Source organism: Rhipicephalus sanguineus, chromosome 1, assembly GCF_013339695.2.
Source record: "Rhipicephalus sanguineus isolate Rsan-2018 chromosome 1, BIME_Rsan_1.4, whole genome shotgun sequence".
NCBI classification, from domain to species: Eukaryota; Metazoa; Arthropoda; class Arachnida; order Ixodida; family Ixodidae; genus Rhipicephalus; species Rhipicephalus sanguineus.
Window position 1 is genome coordinate 138,307,326 of NC_051176.1, and position 21,899 is coordinate 138,329,224.

General features: G+C 44.4%; 2 protein-coding genes across 2 annotated transcripts in view; one reads left to right on the forward strand and one right to left on the reverse strand.

Annotated features, from left to right (window-relative positions):
• Positions 1-6,761: 6,761 nt before the first annotated feature.
• On the reverse strand, positions 6,762-12,157 carry LOC119398966 (single-stranded DNA-binding protein, mitochondrial). The gene is made up of 2 exons (XM_037665785.2): positions 11,816-12,157; positions 6,762-8,715 (listed from the first exon to the last, which is right to left on the reverse strand). Exons 1-2 carry the CDS (start codon positions 11,945-11,947, stop codon positions 8,350-8,352), a joined length of 498 nt encoding a protein of 165 aa, XP_037521713.1. The 5' UTR covers positions 11,948-12,157; the 3' UTR covers positions 6,762-8,349.
• Positions 12,158-12,754: 597 nt separating this feature from the next.
• The window catches only part of LOC119398955 (STAM-binding protein), a 50,364-nt gene continuing 41,219 nt past the window's right edge, over positions 12,755-21,899 (forward strand). The window contains exon 1 of the mRNA XM_037665775.2: positions 12,755-12,982. The gene's annotated coding sequence lies outside the window, so the exon portion shown is untranslated. The remainder of the gene's footprint in view (positions 12,983-21,899) is intronic.

Sequence of the window (21,899 nt, forward strand, 5' to 3'; positions counted from 1 at the left end):
TCGACGAAGCAGTTTCTTGGGCAAAGAAACACCGAGCGCCTTTTCAAGACTGCGCAGTAGGTTTAGTTTATTCTATACCGCTAAGTTGTGGTAAACATTACATCGGCCAAACGGGTCGATGTATCAATGAAAGGTTTCGTGAGCATGCCAGCAATGTCACCGAAAGGACAGGGAAGCCTTCTCGCTCTGCACTGTAATGACTGCACGTGCAAACCAGTCTTTCAGGAAGCTGACGTGGTTTGTAAACATAGAAATAAATATGTCCGAGAAATAATTGAAACAGAGATGATTCAAAGGTTGGGTGACAAATGTGTTAGTTCGGCGTCGATATTTTTATCAGATAAAGAATTGCAATTTCTTCATTCTGCTTTTCCAAGTTGATCAGAAAGTTATCTGCTATGACATGCGCAATGGTTGGCTGATCCCCTGCATATATGTGAAATGATGCTTCAATAAATTTTGTTGTAAGTCAGCGCTGTGTGTGTTCCCTTCCTGTGTCCCCGTTGTTTACTCGCGCTGCATGGTTCATCATGCTTAACCAACACGCCCAAGTTCGCTCCATTGCAAAGCTGACATGAAATTTCGTGATGTTCCGTTACTTGAAGCGAGCTTCGCGAAATCAGGCGCGCTTATCATCGGGCACAAATCTCAGCATAATTATAAACATGCGCGATCCCAGTGGGTATTGATAGTATGGTGCTGACCAAGCGAGCTGTCGAAACAACCAAAGCGACATCAGAGAACACCCACGCGACATTCGAATCCGCGAACACGGTGCATGATCAGGCGTCGACATTATCCGAAATGAAACATGCCTCTGCAAGAAACATGCATGGTCGAAGTGGGCATGATTTTTTTTTTTTTTTTGCGCGTATCATTATGCTGTCAAAGGGAGCTCTAAAAAATCCAAGGTGACATTAAAGGACCCCTGACACCAAAATTGAAACCACGAGATGTCTGTGTTGTTTGACTTTCCTGTATACGGGGGCACATCTGACCGATTATTAGCGACGAACGTTGCCTTTAAGATATCTTAATTTGGTTTTAAAGTAAGCATGAGTGCTCACTTGAGTTGGCTGCACCTTGCGACATCCTGGTATGACGTAGATAGAGGCCCCGCGTGACGTTCCACGAGTAAAGCGAGTATTGTGGACGTCACAGAAGGTTTGCGGGGCGCACGTGCACAATACGACGACTGGCACCCGGCGAGGCCTATTGTTCCGCACCCCTCTCGCTCTGTTGTCGGCCTGCTCTCGAGGTATTCTTGAGGGGTCACGCGATTAACAGGTTTAACCCATACCGAGGCGCCCACATACTTTCAATCTCTACCGCGCGCGGGGCCCCGATTTGAAAACCGCGCTTTCAACGTCACCACAGCTTGAGTGCACGTGGTCTTTGACGCTCCCCCGCATGGGTCGCTAGTTTGTTGTGGTTTTTAGGCGGGCGTTTTGAAGCGACGCTAAAATGGTCACAATTAACTACGCTAGAATTATTTATACGATACGCTACAGCATTCACGATTTAACTTAGGGATTACCAGACCCAAAGCTACAAATTACAGTAAAAAAGTCACCAACAAAAATTTTGCTGTCAGGGGTCCTTTAAACTTGCGATCCGACGTTGTTATCATTCGATGCAAACCTCGGCAAAAGTGAAACTACAACGAAAACTGAACACTGTGCATTGCAATGCTGCCAGTGCATGACTCAACAGGGTAGATGTAAATTTATGCTTTTCACACTGAGCTCATAATAAGTTTAAAGCCGCACGACAAACTTGGTATCTAAGCAATCGAAAGTTATCAGTCGAAAACGCATGCGAAAGCGTGGTGGATGTTTGCTGACAGCTCCGAGCCGACACGACTGACGCAACGAAGGTGCGTTTTACCGGTAACATAAATACAGAACTCGCGCAGTCACCTCAGTCACCTCCCTATTCATGTCATGGAAATGTGGCCGTTCACCATCGGCACGCACGTAGCGCTCGCACAAACAGCATCGTCGTTGACGACCTGGTCGGTCCTTCAAAGGTGGTCGATCAACCGCCCTCCTCAGGTGAGATTCACACTGTGAAAACGTTTTTTCCATCTAAACCTTCAGAGCAAGCGACACGTGAAGCTGCACGTGCACGGCAAGCAGAGAACAGCGCGTGCAGGGTGCGCGAACGTGCTGAGACAGCGCAGTCAAAAGGCAGGTGCGGGGAGAGCAACCACCGGTTTTTGCAAGAAAGGCCAAAGGTAGAGTTATGGTAGAGTGTTCTAGTACACTGTAGTTATGGTCCCTAGTAGAGTGTACTAGAATATTCTACCAAAGGCGGCGAAACGCGTGCGAAGCAGCGCCCCAGCGCCCCCTGGCCGATCTTAGGTGGTCTGACGCTTTGGTAAACGGAGCAGTGAGAACTCTACGAACGGGAATCGCTGGGTGCACTCTTAGAAAAAAAAAAAAAAGGTTAGTAAACAGTTAGTACATGCATGCATTTACTAGTTTCGAGCGTATTTTACTACCTTAGCGGCATCCCTTTACTAGGCAGCAGCTAGTAAATCTAGTAAATTTTGCCGTTACTAACGAGGCAGCCTTTCTTAGTGTCTTTAACTTGGTAATTACTAAGATAGCTAGGTTGCCAGATGCTCCGTAGATGCCGTGGTATAGTATGCCGTAATTGTGATAGTCTTATGCAAAAACTAGACAAAACTTTAATTTTCTAGATTATGTATAGAATAATAGTTCCGTGCTATGTGATAGCGTGCATATACGCAAACAGTGGGATACAAGATACTGGCTAAAAATCATAGATTATTTCTCTAACTTATATGGCTGCTTACCGGTTCAGTGTGTGCTATTCCAAAGTAGGCACATAAAGAGCCGTTAAACTGCTGTAAGAGTAAATATCAGGTACGTAGAAGTCCCTATATTCTGTGTGTGGCTTAAGTGTGTGTTCTCGTTTGTGGTCCGTCCATGCCTCTAGGTACGTTCCTGTAATTTGTACTTACCATTGTGATTACTTGAAATAATTAGCGGTTATTAATTAGTGTAAGAGAAGAATGTCGTGCCATTTTTTTTTTTCATTTCGCCTTATACATGCTTTTGCAGTAGAATCAACTTGATATGGCAATGCGCAGGCACATATAAACAAAATAAGTGTAGACCTTTAGTTGGGTAATTGTAGTCCACAGGAGTTGGTACGGTTACTACGTTGCTAGTGTGGTTACTAACAATTTAGTAACGGACTAACCATTCGAGCTAGAACTATCCACTTACTAACATGGTAGCAAATTTCACTAACCTGCATTTTACTACCTTCACTTACTAAGAGGCTAGTGCTTTTTGTGACACGTAAACGATTAGCATTTAGTTAGTGAATATGCCGACCTTTTTTTCTAAGAGTGTGCCCGTGCGACGCACTTCCTCGGGTTTCACAGAGCTGCCACACGTTTTTGCATTCTGCCTCTGTAACGTGGCTGCCATTTCTGGGAATTGAACTCGGCAATGGTGAGCTCAGCAACAGTATACCATAGTTGTTATGGCACTGCAGCAGGTAAAGCAACGCAAATTCTAGGAAAGTAAGAACACTGCACATGCATCTTGAGACACAGATGTCAGACTACATTTATAAATTTCTTGACTATGGTTAATGAAAACCAGCAGATAATGAAGCCAAGGAAGGTATAGGGGACATTAACCCCCATATTCAGAAACGCTCCTTCACTTGAACTTGACTTGCCACCGCCTTCAACGCATTTTGAACGCGCTGCCTTTAGGCTGTGCCAAGGCAGCACAAACGCGTTTTGAACGCGCTGCCCAAGGCGGTGGCAAGTCAAGTTCGAGTCGAGGAGCGTTTCTGAATAGGGGGGTAACTGTGCTGTTTTAAGCAGTGTGTCGGAACGGAACGGAAACCGAAAACGAAAAAAAAAAACGATATTTTTGACTGGAACGAAAAACGTAACCGAAACTTTATCTATTTCGTTCTGGAGTGAAACCGAAATCATTTTTCAGTTCACGAGAAAACTTCGCAATCTGGAACAACTGAGCTCATGCAGTGTGAGCATATCTCGGGGTGCAGTATTAGCGCGTACCTCAGGCAGGAATTCCAAAGCAAAGATATGTTGAAATTGTGCGAAAAACGAAAACAGTGGCAACCAGAGATGTTTATATTAACGCAAGTGGACTTTTGCGCGGCTGTCATGCAGGCCAAAGTGGAGAGGGCATTGTCGGCGCTGGAGTTTGTTACAGCGAAGGCTGTTATGAGATCACAGTAGCAGATTTTGATGCCATAGTTGTCCGCCGCCGTTGGTGTCCGTGACCGCCATCGCATGAAATAAAAAATGAAATGAGAAACAAATTTCTAGGATCGGATGGGATTTTAATCCGCGCCCTCTGCGTGACAGTCGAGTGTTCCACCACAGTGCCACGCTGGTGCTTGTAACTCCGCAAAAATACTCTATACGGGTGTCATATCGGGCAAGGAATCGTGTTAACATATGTAATACAGCGTGGCAGAAGAGTAAAACAACAACCAGTCATCACACAATGCTAATTGAGCAAAGGCTGCGTGGTTTAATGCTTCCCACCCACTGCGAAGTGCTCAGCCATAATTCTTCGTCGTCATCAGCCCCAGCACAAAGCGCACATAACGCCTTACAGATGTGTAGCGAGTACCACGATTCTCCGAAGAATGACAAAAAATGGTATAGTGGGGACTTCGCTACTTCAGAAAAATTACGATGATTTATGGCGTAGTGAGTACCTTGCATGCGTACTTGTATTAGTTGCCCCGAGAGACTCTACAACGGGCTCTACAAAGTCCGCTCTTCCAGCTTTCGCTGTGACTGTGCTGCGCGTTCCGTGCAGGCCTGGCGATCTTTTTATCAGAACAGTCGGTCTCGCACATCAGAGAGTACACTCAATGACGTGCTGCTTCTGAGATCATGCTCACTCCCTTGACACAAAGCATTGAGCCCACTAAAAAAATCGTAATTGAATATTGAGAAAATAAATACTATGTCTTTGAAGGGTATTCTGGTTTGTGCTAGTTGGTAGGAATTCATGGTACACTTACTGCCGCTTCCCTGAAGAACGTGTTTTACCCTTGTCCCGCTTTCTTAAGAGGAAGCCAAGTAATTACATCACAAATCCAATGTTTCTTTTTTTTCATGATTACCTTAACATCAAATTTTTTTCAAACAAACAAAAAAAAACCGTTACGAACCGTTACGGAACATTTTTTTTTTCGTTCTGGAACAGAAACGGAACGGAACTTTTTGCAGTGGAACGAAACTAAAACCGAAACGAAAAACATTTCGTTCCGACACCCGGGTTTTAAGTGTATTGTAGTAATTGTGACATAGGTGTGAAGAAAGTAAAGTGGACGAAAAGACAACTTGCCACCGGCAGGGACCAAACCTGCAAACTTTGGATTACGCGCCCGATGCTAGTCAATGTTCGTGCCTTTCTGCTTCCTTCCTTTCTGAAAATCATACTGTCATATCAAATCAGCATTCAATAAACGACTATGTATTACTAACTCCGATGTGGTTTCTTGTTGAAGGCATTTAATTATATCGGTGCATGTGAGTAACTTCCTATTAGTACATCTGAAGCGCAGTATCCTACAGCACATCTGAAGGCCGAAGTTGAAAGTGCTGTATGTGCTGCATTTGTAATAGACTAGCACCAGTGTTGCAGTTAGACATGTGTGGAGTATATTGCCACACGCGCTTCTTTTGTAATTTTTACCTAACTATAAGTGCGTTGCACACGTAGCCGCTGCCTTGCGCAAGCAGCACCCTAATGTCTGGGAACCTTCCTGATTATTTTAGAATCTTCTTATAGGCTTGAGCGCGCAAACGCGAACAGTTAAGATTATTCTAGAACTAATGCTGCCACCAGCGATAAAGCTCAAATGTTCGATGCCGCATGTATAAATGCCGACGTGCCTTACTGCAGATCAGTTCATCGACAGTCGACGCTCTGTTCGCCGCTATCCGTGTATCGCTTGTAGTTCTTGTTTACTGGGCACAGGTTCGCCCAAATATAAAGTTTAGTCTTGAACAAGCCGACTGCAGCTTTCATCCACGTCACGACCCCGTGGCAATATACATCCGGGGCTCCCCCCCAAAAATTGTCTAGGTGCGTTTCCTTGCGTTCTTTTTATCTCCGGATAATCTGCTGCTAGCAACATTCGAATTCATATGATATACGTAGTTCGATGGGAGTTTTAAATAGCTCGCTTTATTTCGCCTCAGGATTTTCCGACACTATATTCTCATTTAAAGAATCAAACATAAAGTAACCACATGACACGTTGCAATGTTCGAAAAGTAATTGGAATGCGTTCTTTTCACATTGAAGGAACTTGTAGCAGGAACTCGTTCCAAGATTTGGAAGGAACGAGGAACGAACATTCGTACCTGTTTTAGAGGAACGTGTACAATACTGTGTAGCACATTATCCTTTACCGAGTGGACAGCTGACCAATAAACACTCGCATACTACCTGAAGGCATCAAATCTGCCGGAATGAGACCCTCGCTTTAAATGAATGAAGGACGGGAATTTGGGGCCTGCACTGTTGTCTTTTCGTCCAGCTTACTTCCTTCACATCTTAATTAAAACAGTACAATTACCGTCACCTATGCCTTCCTTGGTTTCATTATCTGCTGGTTTTCATTGAGGTCGTGTCAAACAAACAGAAACGAGCCCTCAAAATTCCCTGCCTTCATTTATTGACTAAGGTTAAGCGACATGGGCAAATTAACAGCAAGTCTTGAGTACAAGATTTATTCTTTTCGTAAAGTCACTGAATTATCAGCATTTCATACCATAAACAAAATGCAGGCTTTGCTAGCAGCCAGTACTACCACACTGCACAGCTTAACACAAATTAGAACACACCAGATATTTCAGCATTATACAATGGACAAAGGGTATTTTCACATTTCTGTCGTGTCAATAGCACTGCACATGAATTTACTGCATGATTAATATTCTTTTAATCTGGTGAGCATGGGCGTCAGCAGAATTTTGTGCTGAGGGGGGCAAGAGGCCCCTTTGCACCCTCCTGCCGACGCCCATGCTGGTGAGTGCAGTTTACCAATTCTTCAGCAAGACAGCAGTGTGACAGCTTCTAAGGGTATATAATCAGTTTCACCCATTCTTTTAGAGCCAGTGAGCTCTGTAAGAATGCCCAATTTTAGCATGTATTGCATCAGTTGCCATAGCTTGTAATGACATCACTGGCTACACACAATGGCACCAAGCAGAGGTAAAAGATGTAAGCAAGTGTAACCTCAACAGTAATACAAATTGCAGAACACTATATACTTGCTCTTCATGTCAAATGTACCGTTATCATTAAACGTCAGTGTGTATTCTACATAGTTAAGTAGACGTTGCAAGCTGTAAAATAAGACGACAGGTTGCTGTTCTTAGTTTGCTATAAGACAGCAATTCACCGCACGGAATGATGCAAGACTATTCAGAGCCTAAACAATTTTGGTTAGCTTTGTAACGCTGGTGACTGCTACATCACACACTGCAAATTAATCTGTTTGCTACACTTTCACATGCTTTGCAGACATGGCATTAAGATGTCCTTTTTGGCAGCACTATTCCCTTTGACTTAGTTTACCCGGTCAATGAAGGTTTTGCAGTGCTCTGACAAGAATGAAAAACAGTCAAAGAACAGTAAACATGTAAAAAACTATGAATTGCCTTTTACTGAACTATTATAACAAAACCTCATGTTTATATATAGGGTTCTCTCCTTGGCTGCACTTGGCATGACAAAGGCTGAGAATCCCTGCTGAAGTATGTATAATCTAGAACAGAATTACAAACAAGTGCTACCAGCTTGACACATGCCTTCACAAGAACCTCCACTTAAACTAAATCAAGACACAATTGCAACAATGGCCGATGCTGCACTTGAAACAGCTTTTATACATATTTTACCATTATTCATCCCTTCTCTTTGCTCTGCCAAAACGAATGCTTGCAAAGAGCCAAGAACATGGAAACATACATCCGACAGATATTCCCATATCAATGGGCTGAACTAAAGTGTCAAAATATAAAGGGGAGAGGAATAGCATTGGACAGAACCTGATATTTCTTAAAACCAGGCAAACTAACTGACCAAGTGAACTTAAAATCAAGAAGGCAAAAGTTTAGCACTAAAAGCCTACGGTAAAGGCTACGGTATGGACAGAAAACCAAGGCTTCCCATATGTGCTTGAATCTGCTTATATATGCTTGAAATGAAATTTCGAAACACTGCTCTTTCTCAAGTTAGTAATGAGGAAACAATAAACAACTTGCAGTTCACTACTTAACACATGCAGCACAAGCTCTGTTCACTGAAAGTTCGCATCTGCAAGGGTCTCCTCCTCCGCGTTGGCTGTTCTCGCACTTTGGCTCAAGAAAATGACATCATCGGCCACCACCGTGCTGGTCACATGGGTTGCACCCTTGGCGTCTGTTATTTCACCATAAACCAAACGTCCCTGGACCAGCACTCGAGAGCCCTTGCGCGTGTACTGGTGTACCGAGTTGCGAAGAAATGGCTTGAACACGCTGATACGGTGCCACTGGGTCTTCTGCTGTACCTCACCGGTTTCGTAGCGGTAGTTGCTGTTTGTCGCTAATGTGAACACAACGACTGGATTGGCATCAGTGCCACGCAGCTGGGGCTCTATTCCAACACGGCCCAAGAGGGTTACCTGCAGGGAAGAAGAAAACCATGACTTCCATACAAAGAAACGGTGACATGTGTCCAGCCCCAGATGGCAACATCATGCTACTTACATCGAAGGTGTAGAGTACAGGTGTCACAAAAGTACAATGGAGCACGCGAGCTGTGACCAAACTGGGCAAAACTGCATGCCAGTGTGCTCCATCAGCAGATGCGCCGTAGATAGCAAGACTGCATCGGCACATCCGGCTGACCCATCCCAATATTCTGATGCTCGCAATATCACTGGTACGAGCAAAGCCGCGCTGCTGCCATCACTGCTCGTCAGGGGCGAAAATGATCAGGTGCATTCCGAGCGAAGCAGAAAGCGTACGCCTCCGAAGTTTTCTTCACGGCGCGGGCAGACAAATGCATAAAGCATTGAAAACACCTCTGACGAGCAGTGATGGCAGCAGCGCGGCTTCTCTCGTACCGGTGATAGCGTGAGCATCAGAATATTGGGATGGGTCAGCCGGGTGTGCCAACACACTCCCGCTATTTGCGTTGCATCTGCTGATAGAGCGCGCTGGCATGCACTGCCCAGTTCGGCCACAGCTCGCATGCTCCGTATTACTTTTAAGGCACCTGTATCTACAAATTAAGTTACGTTACACAAACAATGCGAATGGTACCATTTCTCAAAGCGCACGTCTTGAGAAACAACTGCAAGAAGACATGCAAGAACTTGTACCATAGGATCCCCAAGCATCGCTTAGTGGTGCTGCTACTCTTGACAGGCAGCGCTATCTCTGGCAGAAGAATAGAAACTGGCGGCAAACAACGCGCATTTTCCCTTCTTTTCAACGCGCTGCCGCTTGCTTCCATGCACGTGCAGAGCTCTCACGGTTCACAGTGCGGCTTCAAAAAGTTCTTCAAGCTGGACAGGGACTTCCGAGAAGTGAACTTGATAAAAGGAGAAAGGCTCGTCAATCACGTTTATAGTGAAGAGCAGACGATCGACAACGACGGCCGACTCAAAGCGAAATGCACTTCCCAAGTCGCGATTACACCGTGTAGGACGTATACCTCGAGGTAAGTCTCATTCTGTCATGTTAAAGATACGTAATGGTCCACATGCACGCTATCGATGTTTTGCGCTGTGGACTATGAATCATATGATTGTTGTTTTGATATGCCATGCTTGCAAAAGCAGCCGTGTACTTTCGTGAACAAACGTTTGCGGTGTGCGAAAAAAGATGAAATTATACAGCCATGACACTTTTTCCTGAGAAGGTTAGAGTCAAGTCGTCTGTACCGCTGGAGCATCACCCGCTGATTAAAGGGACACTAAAGAGCAAAATGATTTTTCTCGCATTAGTAAAGTAGTCTTCCACGATACCAAAAACATCACGCTTTCTGCGCGAAGACGCTTAATAAGCAAGAAAACGCGCAAAAAGAAAATGCAGGTCGCGACGCCACCTTGGAATTCCTGCACCATTTGCCGTGACATCACATATTTTTGACTGCGCCTGCTTGGGCCTACGTAGTTCCTAATCGGTTAAATCTAAGTACATTGTCCTCTGAGGGGGCCAGAGACTTGACATAACGAGTTTGCGGAAATTTCGTTGAGCCAGTGGTGCCAAAATATGTTAAATGCTCTTGGAAGTCTTTTACGTCGCGAATTACAAAGTTCGGCGCAAAATTTAAAAATGAAACTGAACTTGATTTTCTCCTCTAATAATAAACCTATGGTGGTGAAATAAACTACACAAGAGTTCTCAGAGCACACTTTATCAATCTAAACCAATTCATTGTTTCTCTTTAGTGTCCCTTTAAGATGCGAGGCACCTAGCTGAGCCTTAACCACTGTGAAGCAAGTTTAACTACTCGCCTCGTCTTTTAGGCTCTCGCGTCATGCTTGCACTCTCTTATTATGAGGATATCGACTTTACAGACGTATAAAACCCTCTGCGCGAACGCGGCTAGAAATCACACAGTCAGAAGGTGGCTACTGCAAGGTGTCAATTGCAAAGCATGTATTAAGTGCCATTGATATTTAGCGGCTTAAATATATATCACCGTAATAAAGTGACGAAAACGAAGCAAACCGAACGATGTCAAAGTTTGATGAAATTGCACAGACGTCCGTTCCGGCACGATAAAGCAGCCTTCCCGACGTGTAAATTACAGGCGCTGAACTTTTTACAATGTGCTGCGTTCAGTTGAATTCAACCAAGCGCGCAATGCTAACGGTATAACGTGAGTGTGGACGAGTGAGGTCTCAGGAACACGGGGAATCAAAAAACAAAGTTGTTTCACCTACAATCGTAACTGAACTTTCACAATGTGAGAAGACAGCGAATAGTCATCACTGGAGTCGTTGCATGCATGCGCCACGTTATGTACCGATTCAGGTAGTCGAAACGAACAAAAGCGATGAACTGTGACAGCCAAAACAGAAGGCGAGACAGCTCTGTCATCTAGGACATACTTGATTTTCCTTACTGCGGTGACCCACGCTTGTCGCCTTTATTTCTCGTGCGGCATGCCCGGGAACCGATACAGTTTCACACGTGAATCACGTGCCTTGGTGTTGTCTGCACTGTTGTGGCAGTCCGCGAGGTCGCTTCTGCCAACGCAGAAATGCAGCTTCGCACAGCAAGCCTCTAGGTTCAGCGTGCCAAGCTGTCGGCATGGCGGCCCAGTTCCCCGCACAGACGAAACGCACGTGCGCGCGTTCCCGCTGCCGACAAAGACGCTGAGTCGGCTGCGCTTGCCCCCAGTTTCGCCAGAGCTTATCTCCAGAGACGCAGCGCGGCGCTGTCGTCGCGCCGTAAACTTGAGCTTGGGTTTCCTAGAAGTAACAGTAACTTGAGATTTTCGACTTTTACTCGTATTGCTCGTATTACACCTGTTCAGTCACTTCTGATCGCGATCGGACCTGATCCGGATCGAATTTCTTGATCATGATTAGCTTCTTTACAAAAGCTGCAGAAGGAAGCCAATCACTGATGAGAATTTGATCAGGATCGGGCTTAATCGCGATCAGCAGTGCACCGTGTGACACCGGTATTTATGTGCCAAGCTTGCCACGCGAGTGTGGTCGCACGACAGCGCGTCGAAAAGGAATCAACGTGCGCAAAACTTACCTGATTGATGCTCTTTTCAAAAGTAGCTGGTCTTTCCTCGCAGTACAAACGCCGCAACAGAGGCGCGCTAGGCCGACTGCGCAGAAACAGCTCTGCAGACAACGTGCACAGCTTTCGCGCTGCAATGCTCATCTTCGCACACGTTGAGACGCCCTACACGACGAATGGTTGAACGTTAAACGATTACAAAACTTAATAGGGCACAAAACGCTTGATGTGATGATAAACGTCAGGTGTCAGGTGACATTGACCGAGTGTCTATGCACTGAGATCATGAGGTGCTACATTCGCAACACAATAACGCGCCATTTTCTCCTGCGCATGTACTAACAGGCGCGCGGGCGCGCTCCGGTGCTCGATGCATGGCTCGATGCCAGTTCCGCTGGTTCCGCTTTGCCAGTTGCAGCACTCCCAACGAATGCAAAATTTAAAACGTAACAAAGCATGCGTCATCTACTGCAAAAAAAAAACAACCATAGACTTGTGATTTTTAAATATATTAGGGCAAAAATGATTCTTAAGCTAGTCCTAGATGGCAGGTCAGTCAGTCAGTGGCATATATAGACTGCAAAAAATGAGCTACATTGAAGTGAACACGTAGCAAGTGCGAAAAATGGACCTTAATCATCAGCATTGTTGCACTACGCTTGTGACGGTTCTGCAAGTTAATTTCACATTGCTTTCACTGCCGTTTTCCTTTTTATCAAACACGTCGCTGGAGAAAGCAATGCACGACAGCAGTTACGAAATTATAATAAACAGGCACCGTATTATAGCGAAAATAAATATTCATTTTTCTCCCTTCTTAGGGTAATTTCAATTCGCCAAAATAAGCTTACCTAACGTTTGATATAATTTACATGAGATGAGCGCCTCTAATTACGAACAGCGTAAACTAATCGCCAGCACTTGCGGAAATTTTGACGCTAGATGACTCACCGCTAGGATTGAGAAATGCAATAAAAAAAAAAAGAGTGATACGGTCAGGGAGCACGGTCATGTTGATGGTCGGAAACTTCTTCTTCCGATGTCGAATGTCGTGCATGTTTTCATGCTCGCTCCTGGTGTAAGCTACGTGTCATAGTATGGGTGAACAGCGCTCATCCAGTTAGAAAAATTCAAAGTAGCTGAAAGATATTGAATACAAGGTTTCACAACGCAGTGAAGGTGAGTGCCTGTAACTTTGTCATATTTTCTGGCGTCCTTACCCTGTGCTGTGTAACTTTTACCAGCATCACCTTTCCGTTGTTTCGTTTTACCGTTCATCGTACTTCGGTTACTGTAGTTCTGCTGGTTGCACCGTTAACGACAGCTTCGAAAGCGCAGTATCAGCAGCAGAGTTTTTTTCTCTGACCTCTTTTCTCTTGCTGCTGCATTGCCAAGCGGAGTGACATATCTAGAAGCGCGCTGACTTCCCGTAAACTCTCATCGGCAACTGTTGTATCTAACATGGTATCGCAATACAATGCTGTCGTCTTATGAGTGATCTGTTTATTTTTGCGGAGACATCACTTCGCATGTTCTCCCTTTGCGGTCGCCGCGTGTGTGTCGGTGCTCAAGAATTGGACTTGATTTGTGCCTGTAACAGATATTGTGTAACCATATCGCGAATGTCAACACTACGCGCTGTTATTAAACGTCGAGACCTTTCAGTCAGTGAAGTGGGCCGTTGCTTTTTTGGGAGCTTTACCGTTAGTAACCGTGATTTCATTTTTCATTGTCAGAGACTCGCGCTAGAAGTGCGCATTGGCTGTTTAGTTTGTGGATCTTCAATGTTAGTCCAAATGTTTCTCCTAAAAACCGCAGCAAGGTAATAACAGGAGTGCAAACCACACATGAACACATAGGACCACGATATACGCCGCTTAACTCCCAACTAATCATTGGTGAAAGTAGTTCATGACTTAAACATCATGTTAAACCCACCGACGTGCAAATATACGACATGAAAGCAAACAGTGACGACAAAAAAGAGCGAAACAGTGTTCAAAGCTCATGAGCAAGGATTGAAAATCGGTCAAAAAGCCTGATTGATGGCAGGCTGACACTCGTATCCTTCGGTTTTTCTAATAAATAACGTCTGTCAATTCCCTCGCGTACTGTTTTTCTCGAAGATTTTAAGCAGAATGTGTATGCCCCTCTCTGTGGAGAAACCCACTGACCTGTGCTGGCATGTGAGTACATATAATGAACTACAAAATTATTCCGCACAAATTTGCATGGCCAATGGTGCGAACATATTACAGTTGTCCTTAATGATGAATAGTTGTGTGAATTCGTTGCTAAAAAACTTCGTGATATGCAAAAGGGACAGCTTTGGCATACAGTTAAGGGAGCATTTGCTTGTATTTACAATCTTGCATATCGTATGCTAGGCAAATGTTGGTATGCTGACAGTACTGTTGCACATAACCTACATATGGTGTTGTGTATTCTGGCATTTCTCGTGCATGTTATAATGAAGTTAAACGTTATAATGGCTAATGCTTTGGAGGTGGGAGGGGGGGGGGGGGCTGAGAGTGGAAATATAAGCTTGGAATAGATTGTTGTTGGGTGAGAAGATAGGGCTTGGATGCCGTGGTATGGTCGGCATGAACACAGACAAGAACAAAAACGCAAATAAATACCTTGTGTCTGCTTTTGCTCTTTTGGGCATTTATTTGTCTATCTCTTCATGTCTGCATTCTTTGCAATGGCTAGACCATGGCATTAAAGTACACTGATTACAAATTGGTCATCTTCCTGCTAAGCCATACTTCGTTTTTGATGTGTGTATAGCTTTTTTTATCTTGTGTGAGGAGAATACATACTTGTTTATGATGAAGACTTGCACAAACACCTAGGAAAAAGGATGTCGGGATGGTGACTGCAGAAGCTTAATCGGTAGTGCATTAGATGTGGACTTGCCTCCTGCCTCTGGTAATTTATCATTTCATACGCTTCAATTTCTCTTTCCTTATTACTTCTACATTCCTATTAAGCGTAATTTCTGTTGCATTTCTCGGGCTTCGTTGTCTGTTTCTTGGTGTCTGTGTGACTATACAAAAAAAAAATCAAGTCCCTGGGACTTCTTTATTCTTCTCGCACACTGCAGCCATCAATACTTTATGCTGTTGCATGAACGCACGTCACATAATGCTGCATGTCAGAGTTTTCATGTTATTTAGCCACATACATTAAAATACCACTTGAACAAACGTCAATTAAACAAACTTCATTTGTGCAAACTTCTTTTTTGGAAGTTCCCCACCGAAGTGTCACTGAACGCAATGCTAACACGCTTCAGTTTAGTGAAATTCAGTGCAGGGCGTGTTGGAGTTCTGTGAACATATTCCGTGACACCATCCAAAGCCTCCCAGGTGATATTGATCACTAGCACAACCGCACCTTTTTAGCATAGTTTTACTGTGGCCTCCGTGAACAGCTCCACCAATGGCATGCCACTGGAGCTTAGTGCGGAATTGTCTGAAAGACTGGGTACGGACTTTGCCTCTTGAGGTCTACGCCACCTGTGACTCTCAGGTTAAGGCATGCACCACACTGACTACAGATTGTAGCGACTGTACTAACCCAGTTAGAGGAGGAGGAAAAGGTAACTCTTGGAGAGGAAGCACCAAAAATTCAGCTAAAGTACCGATGTGCTTGAAGAAACTGAAGGCTTTGGCTGCCTAGCAGAGTGTTGTGCCAGAGAAGGTCCTCGAGAGCTTGGACACAGGGACTCGGTTCATGACCACTGCAGTCCTAAGCGCACAAGTGCAGGAAAAGATTACTGCATTTTTCACAAGATTCTCGATAAGTATAAATTCACATGCAAAGAAGGAACATGACAAATAAATTAGTTGAAATTTCATATGAACACCTGATGTTTCCTCTAGCTTGTAGTAACAAGCTGTAACATAGCTGTTTTGGTTAAGGGAACTTTCCCTAACAAATATTTTCCTGATGTTCCTTGAAGTTCGTTCAAGTGAAGTTTCACTGTATGTGCTGGGAGCATGCAGTGCTGTCACATTGTCTAGTCTTTTTCACATATGTGCCTTGTGGCTTTGTGTTATATCTGTATTCATGTTTTGTATGCACTGTGTACCCTATAATCATTCCTGGATTGTTTACCTGACTGATAGCACTGTAGTTCATCACTAGCTTTCGTTTCTGCTGAAAAAAAAAGAACACCAACCAAGCTCAAAGGAAACACCTAAATGACTTATAGGCCTTTTAAAGAGGCCCTGCAACACCTTTCCATGTAACCATCGAATGGCTTTATTAAAGGAGTTTATTGGCTCACGAATCGACCACTGCAAAAAATATTTAGAATCTCAAGTATGAGGGGAGTTAGAGATTTGTCGGACGCTGTAATTGCTTTCTCTCTTCTCTCGTCCCGACGAGCGCACTGGAAGCTAAGCAGGGAGGGATGGCACAGGGGGGGAAAGAAGTTACGTCACGTGCGCGTCATTACCTTGAGCACTTTTTCTTAATTTTTTTCTTCGGACACGTGGCTTTCAGGGTGATCGCGCGGGCACGTAGCAGGCACCCACAGTGGCCGCGTTAACTATGCAGCTCAAGATGCTCAAATCAGCCAATGGCTGTGAAATTGCGTATATGGTACGGTCATTTGGGTATATGGCAACATTTGTTGAAAAAAGAGGGAATGATTGCTAGCTGACTTTGAGAATTAATTGTAAATTCTAGGCCGCGTGCTGTGCTATAATGTTTGGCTTGTGTGTTCTCAGGAGCCTCGACCACCGATCGGCAGTGTTTTCTGACCATGTTGAAAAAGTGTTGCAGGGCCCTTTTAAGTGTCCTTATTATGTGCTTAATTTAAGTAGTACACGGCACATTTTCAACATTAGAACCACTTTGCAATGTCAAAAAGTGAGGATTCAAGCATACAAAAGAAAAGCTGAAATTCAAGCCAGTTGGTACAGGTTTGACATGGTGTCTTGGAAGTAAAATCAATGTAATAAGTATACTGGATGACTGTTCTTTTTACAAATACCTGTTGTCTGTCTTTTTCTGGTTTGCTTGGCACTTAAGGCTACTATTCACAAACCAGCCTTATCTCTCATTTTCCACATATCTTTTCTGACCTGAATGTGCTTCATAAACAAATTGGGCCAGTATTCACAAAAAAAAAAACTTATAGTTAGGGGAGAGTCGGGAGGTTTGGGACACTTTTCACTGTTATATTTTTAGTTTTATTTAACTTGAAAGCAGAGCAATGTTTGATGGATTATAATACAAGTCTAAACAAGCTGCAAAACCTCTATGACACACTGGTTCCTACCACTCCTCGTGCAGCTGTAGAAAAGTAGTTTATGAGAGCTAAAATCTGTCCCATTCCACTCCCCTCTGTGGGTGGAGTGGGACATCGCTTGGGAGGAGTGGGACGTATGTAATGCAATGGTCCAAACATCTTCAGGAACCATTATGAGCCGGCAGTTCAACATCAAAGTTGAAACAGGATTGCACAAACTTTGTTCTCTCGATAGTTTTTGACACTGGCAGCTTTATCACTATGTCCATCATTGGTAAAGTCCCCACAAGTGTCTCAAGAGGAAATTAAAACTTTGTGAGTTCTCTTGTTTATTCTGCAAGAAATGCACACTGACACTGACATACTATCACTGCTTTTGACTCAACACATGTAATAAATGCCAGATTCTTTTACTTAAACTGACAAAAACAGCGTTGCCTTTTGTTAATTGTATAGATTTATTATGTCAATCAGTTTTAAAAAAATTTCATGCCTTTCGTTATCAGTTATCAAAACCTGGCATATCCTTGTCAGAATCGGCAAGGGCAAGTGTCTTGCAAAGGCAGTTTCTTTTCTGGATGGGTAGTGGCAGCAGCCTTGACTGTTTTAAAGGGACTGTTTACTGCTGGGGTCAACGAGCATGCTTTTGTCCAATAAAAAAGGAATTATATTTTTAATTTGATATTGAAAATAGTGAAAGAATGACCGCTAGCGTCGCCCAACAGCGACATCGTCAATCTACTGGTAGGACAAGGAATCCTCACAGGTAGACTCATTTTGCTTAAAAACAAACATGTATAACTGAAATTATGTTACGCACTTGAGGCAGCTTTCAGCTGCATCAGAGAGTAATTTTCTTCTTTTTTTTTTCTCGCGCATCCCAAAAAGGTGCCCGGTGGCGCTGCTTGCGGCGCCATCTTCAATTTCGTCTGTTTCAACTCGTGCTCTATGCCAAGCGGCCCTCCGCGCTGGTCGTGCTGTTCCGCTGTATTGTTGTTAGGATGTCTCACATGTGCTGCTCTGTGAAGGCGTGCATTCATCGTATCTTTTTGACGAATCAACTTGGCTTGGATTGCGGCAGCAGTGCTATAATAAACGCACAGGCTGCGATTACAGCAAAACGAGTGTTCTGTAATCGTATAATAAGACTTCATTTAACTGTTTTGTTACTTTGAGAAAATGGTTATTTTTCATATGTCTCGGGAAGAGAGCTTTTGCCAGTTTGAAAAGTACTTGAGCATGCATTACAGCATACCAAATTGTGCATAATGAAATGGTCTTTCCAAAAAAAATATAAGTTGTAAAGCAACAAAAATATTGTGGAATGTACAAAAAGCTTGAAGTGTGTAACTTTTTGTCGCCAGCTCATGAACAGAGCAATAAAAACACTATATGAAACCTCGGTGATACGAATCTCACGGGACCACCAAAAATATTCATATCATCCAAAATTCTTATCGCCAGAAAGCATGAAAAATTATCATCCGACATTTTCATTTATTGTTTTTCATTCATTAACACGAATGCGCACAGAGGCACATTAGAGCTCAAAGATTGGCGCACACAATCTCGGGGGGCCGTGACGTGTCTCTGGAGGTTTATTGTGACCGCAAGAGAAGTATTTTTCTTACAACGTGATTTTGACGATTTGGTGGTGCCCGTGCTTGCGTTCCCACGTTCGCACGTGCTTGGTGCGTCTTCCGTGGCATCACGGACACAGCACCTCTTCGTACCTGGGCGGTGGGGTACATTCGTATCAAATGTCGCGGGGTAAAAATTGATTCGCAACAACCATACTCCATTACATTGTAGGCCAATGGGCCTTGGCCGGGACCAAAGAAAAATTCGTATCACCCCGAAATTCGTATGAGCTGTGATCGTATCATCCAGGTTTCACTGTATATGCAAAAACACCCAGAACAAAGAAAATTGAGAGTATACATTTTGAAGATAATTCACCCAGGAATCGTATAAAAAATAATAAATGTTCTCCACAATGTTTCAATTAAAATAGGTAAAAAAAATCTGAGCTGAGGTACTGCTTCACTGCTTGTGCAATGCGGTGAAGCATTTCCTGGTTTTTGTGAGACGCAGGTGCACTCGTGCACTTTTCGCATAAAATCTTTGTTTTTTTACAAGAATAGCCTGCTGGTGTTCCAATATAGATGGATGCCCACGATGTAAACAACACCTATGTAAATCACATGTGCAATGAACTTCATCAGTTTGTCTGGCGTCACCGCTTTCCATGAGCCACCTCTCTCCGCATAGGCTACCATTCCAAAATATGCATCCAAGCATATTTATTCGTATTTTGGCAGGTAGTATTAAAAAAAGAACGAAATCATGTGCACTCCTAAAACGTCTCGCACCGCTCTGTAGTGCGGGGCCGAGATCTGCTCCGGTGGCCTTCTTGTTGGGAAGGGAAACTTTACAGCTGGCGCCAGCACATCGCGCCCCAGTGACGTGTGGACCTCGCACGTAACCAGACTAGCTCTAAGATTGTGCACAAAGGTCAGCAGTTACGCACGCGCCGCGGAGGAGACCACTTGAGGCCGTAAACGAAGCCAACCCCTGAATGGCTATGGATATCCCAGGCTGACGCAAAACATCGTCACCATCGGAGCTTGAAGCTGACGTGTTGCCATCTTAGGACTCGAAGCTCGTCATCACTAAATTCAGGTGCGGTGGCAAGATAGTTTTGAGTGGCGCGTGTTTGTCGCGGCGCAGGTGCGCATCCATGCGCGCGTGACGACGACGCCATAGCAGTTAGCGACACGGGATGCGGCCCTGTGTCTGATATAACAACAGAAACAAAACCGAAGCTGTGGGAAACTGGCTGAAAAGGCCAAGTCCACACGTTATACATGCGGCGGACCTTCGGAAATTTTTGGTAGAATAAATCTTCCTCGACTCCAAACAACAGCTCTCTAGTGAGTAGCTGGCGTAAATTTCGGGCCATTATTACCGCTCAACACAGTCGGATTGCCAAGCAGACACCATAATTTGATATTTGACTTGCAAAAGTTCTTTTGATTACAGAACGTTGATGTTACTGAAGCATGATCCTGAGCAACACACATTTCTGCCGAGTTCGTAAGCCAAGCGCATTTTTCCAACAACACACACACATTGGTTTGCGTAAAGGTCTGTCAAAAATCACTATGTTGCCAAAATGAGCAGATTAAAACTGATTCTGGAAGTTCAATGATTGGACTAACTAGTAGGAGGTGCTAGGCACACGAGAAACAAATTCAACATGCCAAAATCGACGATTGAAAGCATTGATCACCGGTGATCGATTTGAATACACATACTTGTCCCACATCGTCTGGAAGATTGGACAGATTGTCGTACAGTGGAACAAAGTAGCTTATGCAGGCACACATTCGTGGGCACTACCTCCTACTGCCTGTCCAGCCCAAAGAGCCACAGACACAATACACGACACATAACAAGACTTCCTAAACACGACCAGAAGAAACACCAGCAATATAGGAGACCGCAACACAAGCTAGACCGCCAATAGGCCACCTCCTAGTGCTGCTTACAAACCAACATGTGCCAGCATGGCATACTTCTACGTGTAGTTAAACCTACCAGTGTACTGTACCAGTGGCATTAATTACACTGCCAAGATAAGCCTAATACTCTCTAATATATGGTGCTGGACTGTGCTCACACACCTAGGCCAACCTCATGGCCACTACCAACACCCAAGCAGGATGGTGTGGGCAACTGGCTATGGCCTCCTGGACTGAGGGAGCCGGCCAGAATAAATGCTGTGAGCCGCAGCAGTGCACAGTGGTTGCGGTGCTCAGCTTCCGTCTTGAAAGGTGGTGGTTCGATCCCGGCCGTTGCAGTCATATTTCGATGGAGGTGCAATGCTACAGGCTCTTGTACTGTGCAATTTCAGCGCACGTTAAAGAGCCCCAGGAGGTTGAAATTATTTGGAGCCTTCCAATACAATGCATCTCATGGCCTGAGACGCTTTGGGATGTTAGACCCTGTAAACCATCCAACCAACCAAATGCAGTAAATGTTGAAATAAACGTTTGTTCTCACTCTCTGCACCAGTAATTGACTAGCATTAGACCTTGTCATGTTCACACAGCAACTTCTTGATATAAACAAAATGAGAAGTGTACTTGGCACTTGTAAAGCTTAGCTTTTGCCACTGTTTGTCAATTTAAGAAACTCTTACATCAGGACAGCAAAGCTGTATAAGTGTGTTCTCACTCCCATTGCAACTTCTACGGGTCTGTTTTGCCATTGTCCGAAATTTACCGAAGAATTTGGAAACATATTACTATATATCTGGTGCAGTTCTTTCATTATGCCCAAGCTTTCTCACTCAATTCTCTATATCCAGGCTTTGTACTTCTCTGTTATACCTGATGCATGTCCATACATGCTGTGCTGGCTCTGTGCGTGCCTGGCATCTGACTGTGCAGGCAGATGCCATACTGTGCTGTCTAGCAGACTGGTTGTGGTGCATTGCTGTTTTTGGGATGCTCATAACTGCCAGCTTCTGGCTGTACTATCCAACGTTTTTAGAATCAGTACAGTTTCGCAGGTCCGCTCACGTTCCGGCGCAGGTGGCCAACGCGTGAACTGACGGTGCTGCTGCTCCATTTTGCTTCACTTGCCGTGGCCCCCGGGATTGGATACGGCAACACACCGTTGCTCTCAATGCGCATTGCTAAAGCTAATCGCAGAGGTGACGCACCTGCCGCAGTGATCTCAGATGCACGAGGAGTAGCCGCTTGCGACGCGTTGCGCGTTTCTCTGTGCTCGCTTTCTCCGTACTCCGTGCGTGATTGTTTGCAAACG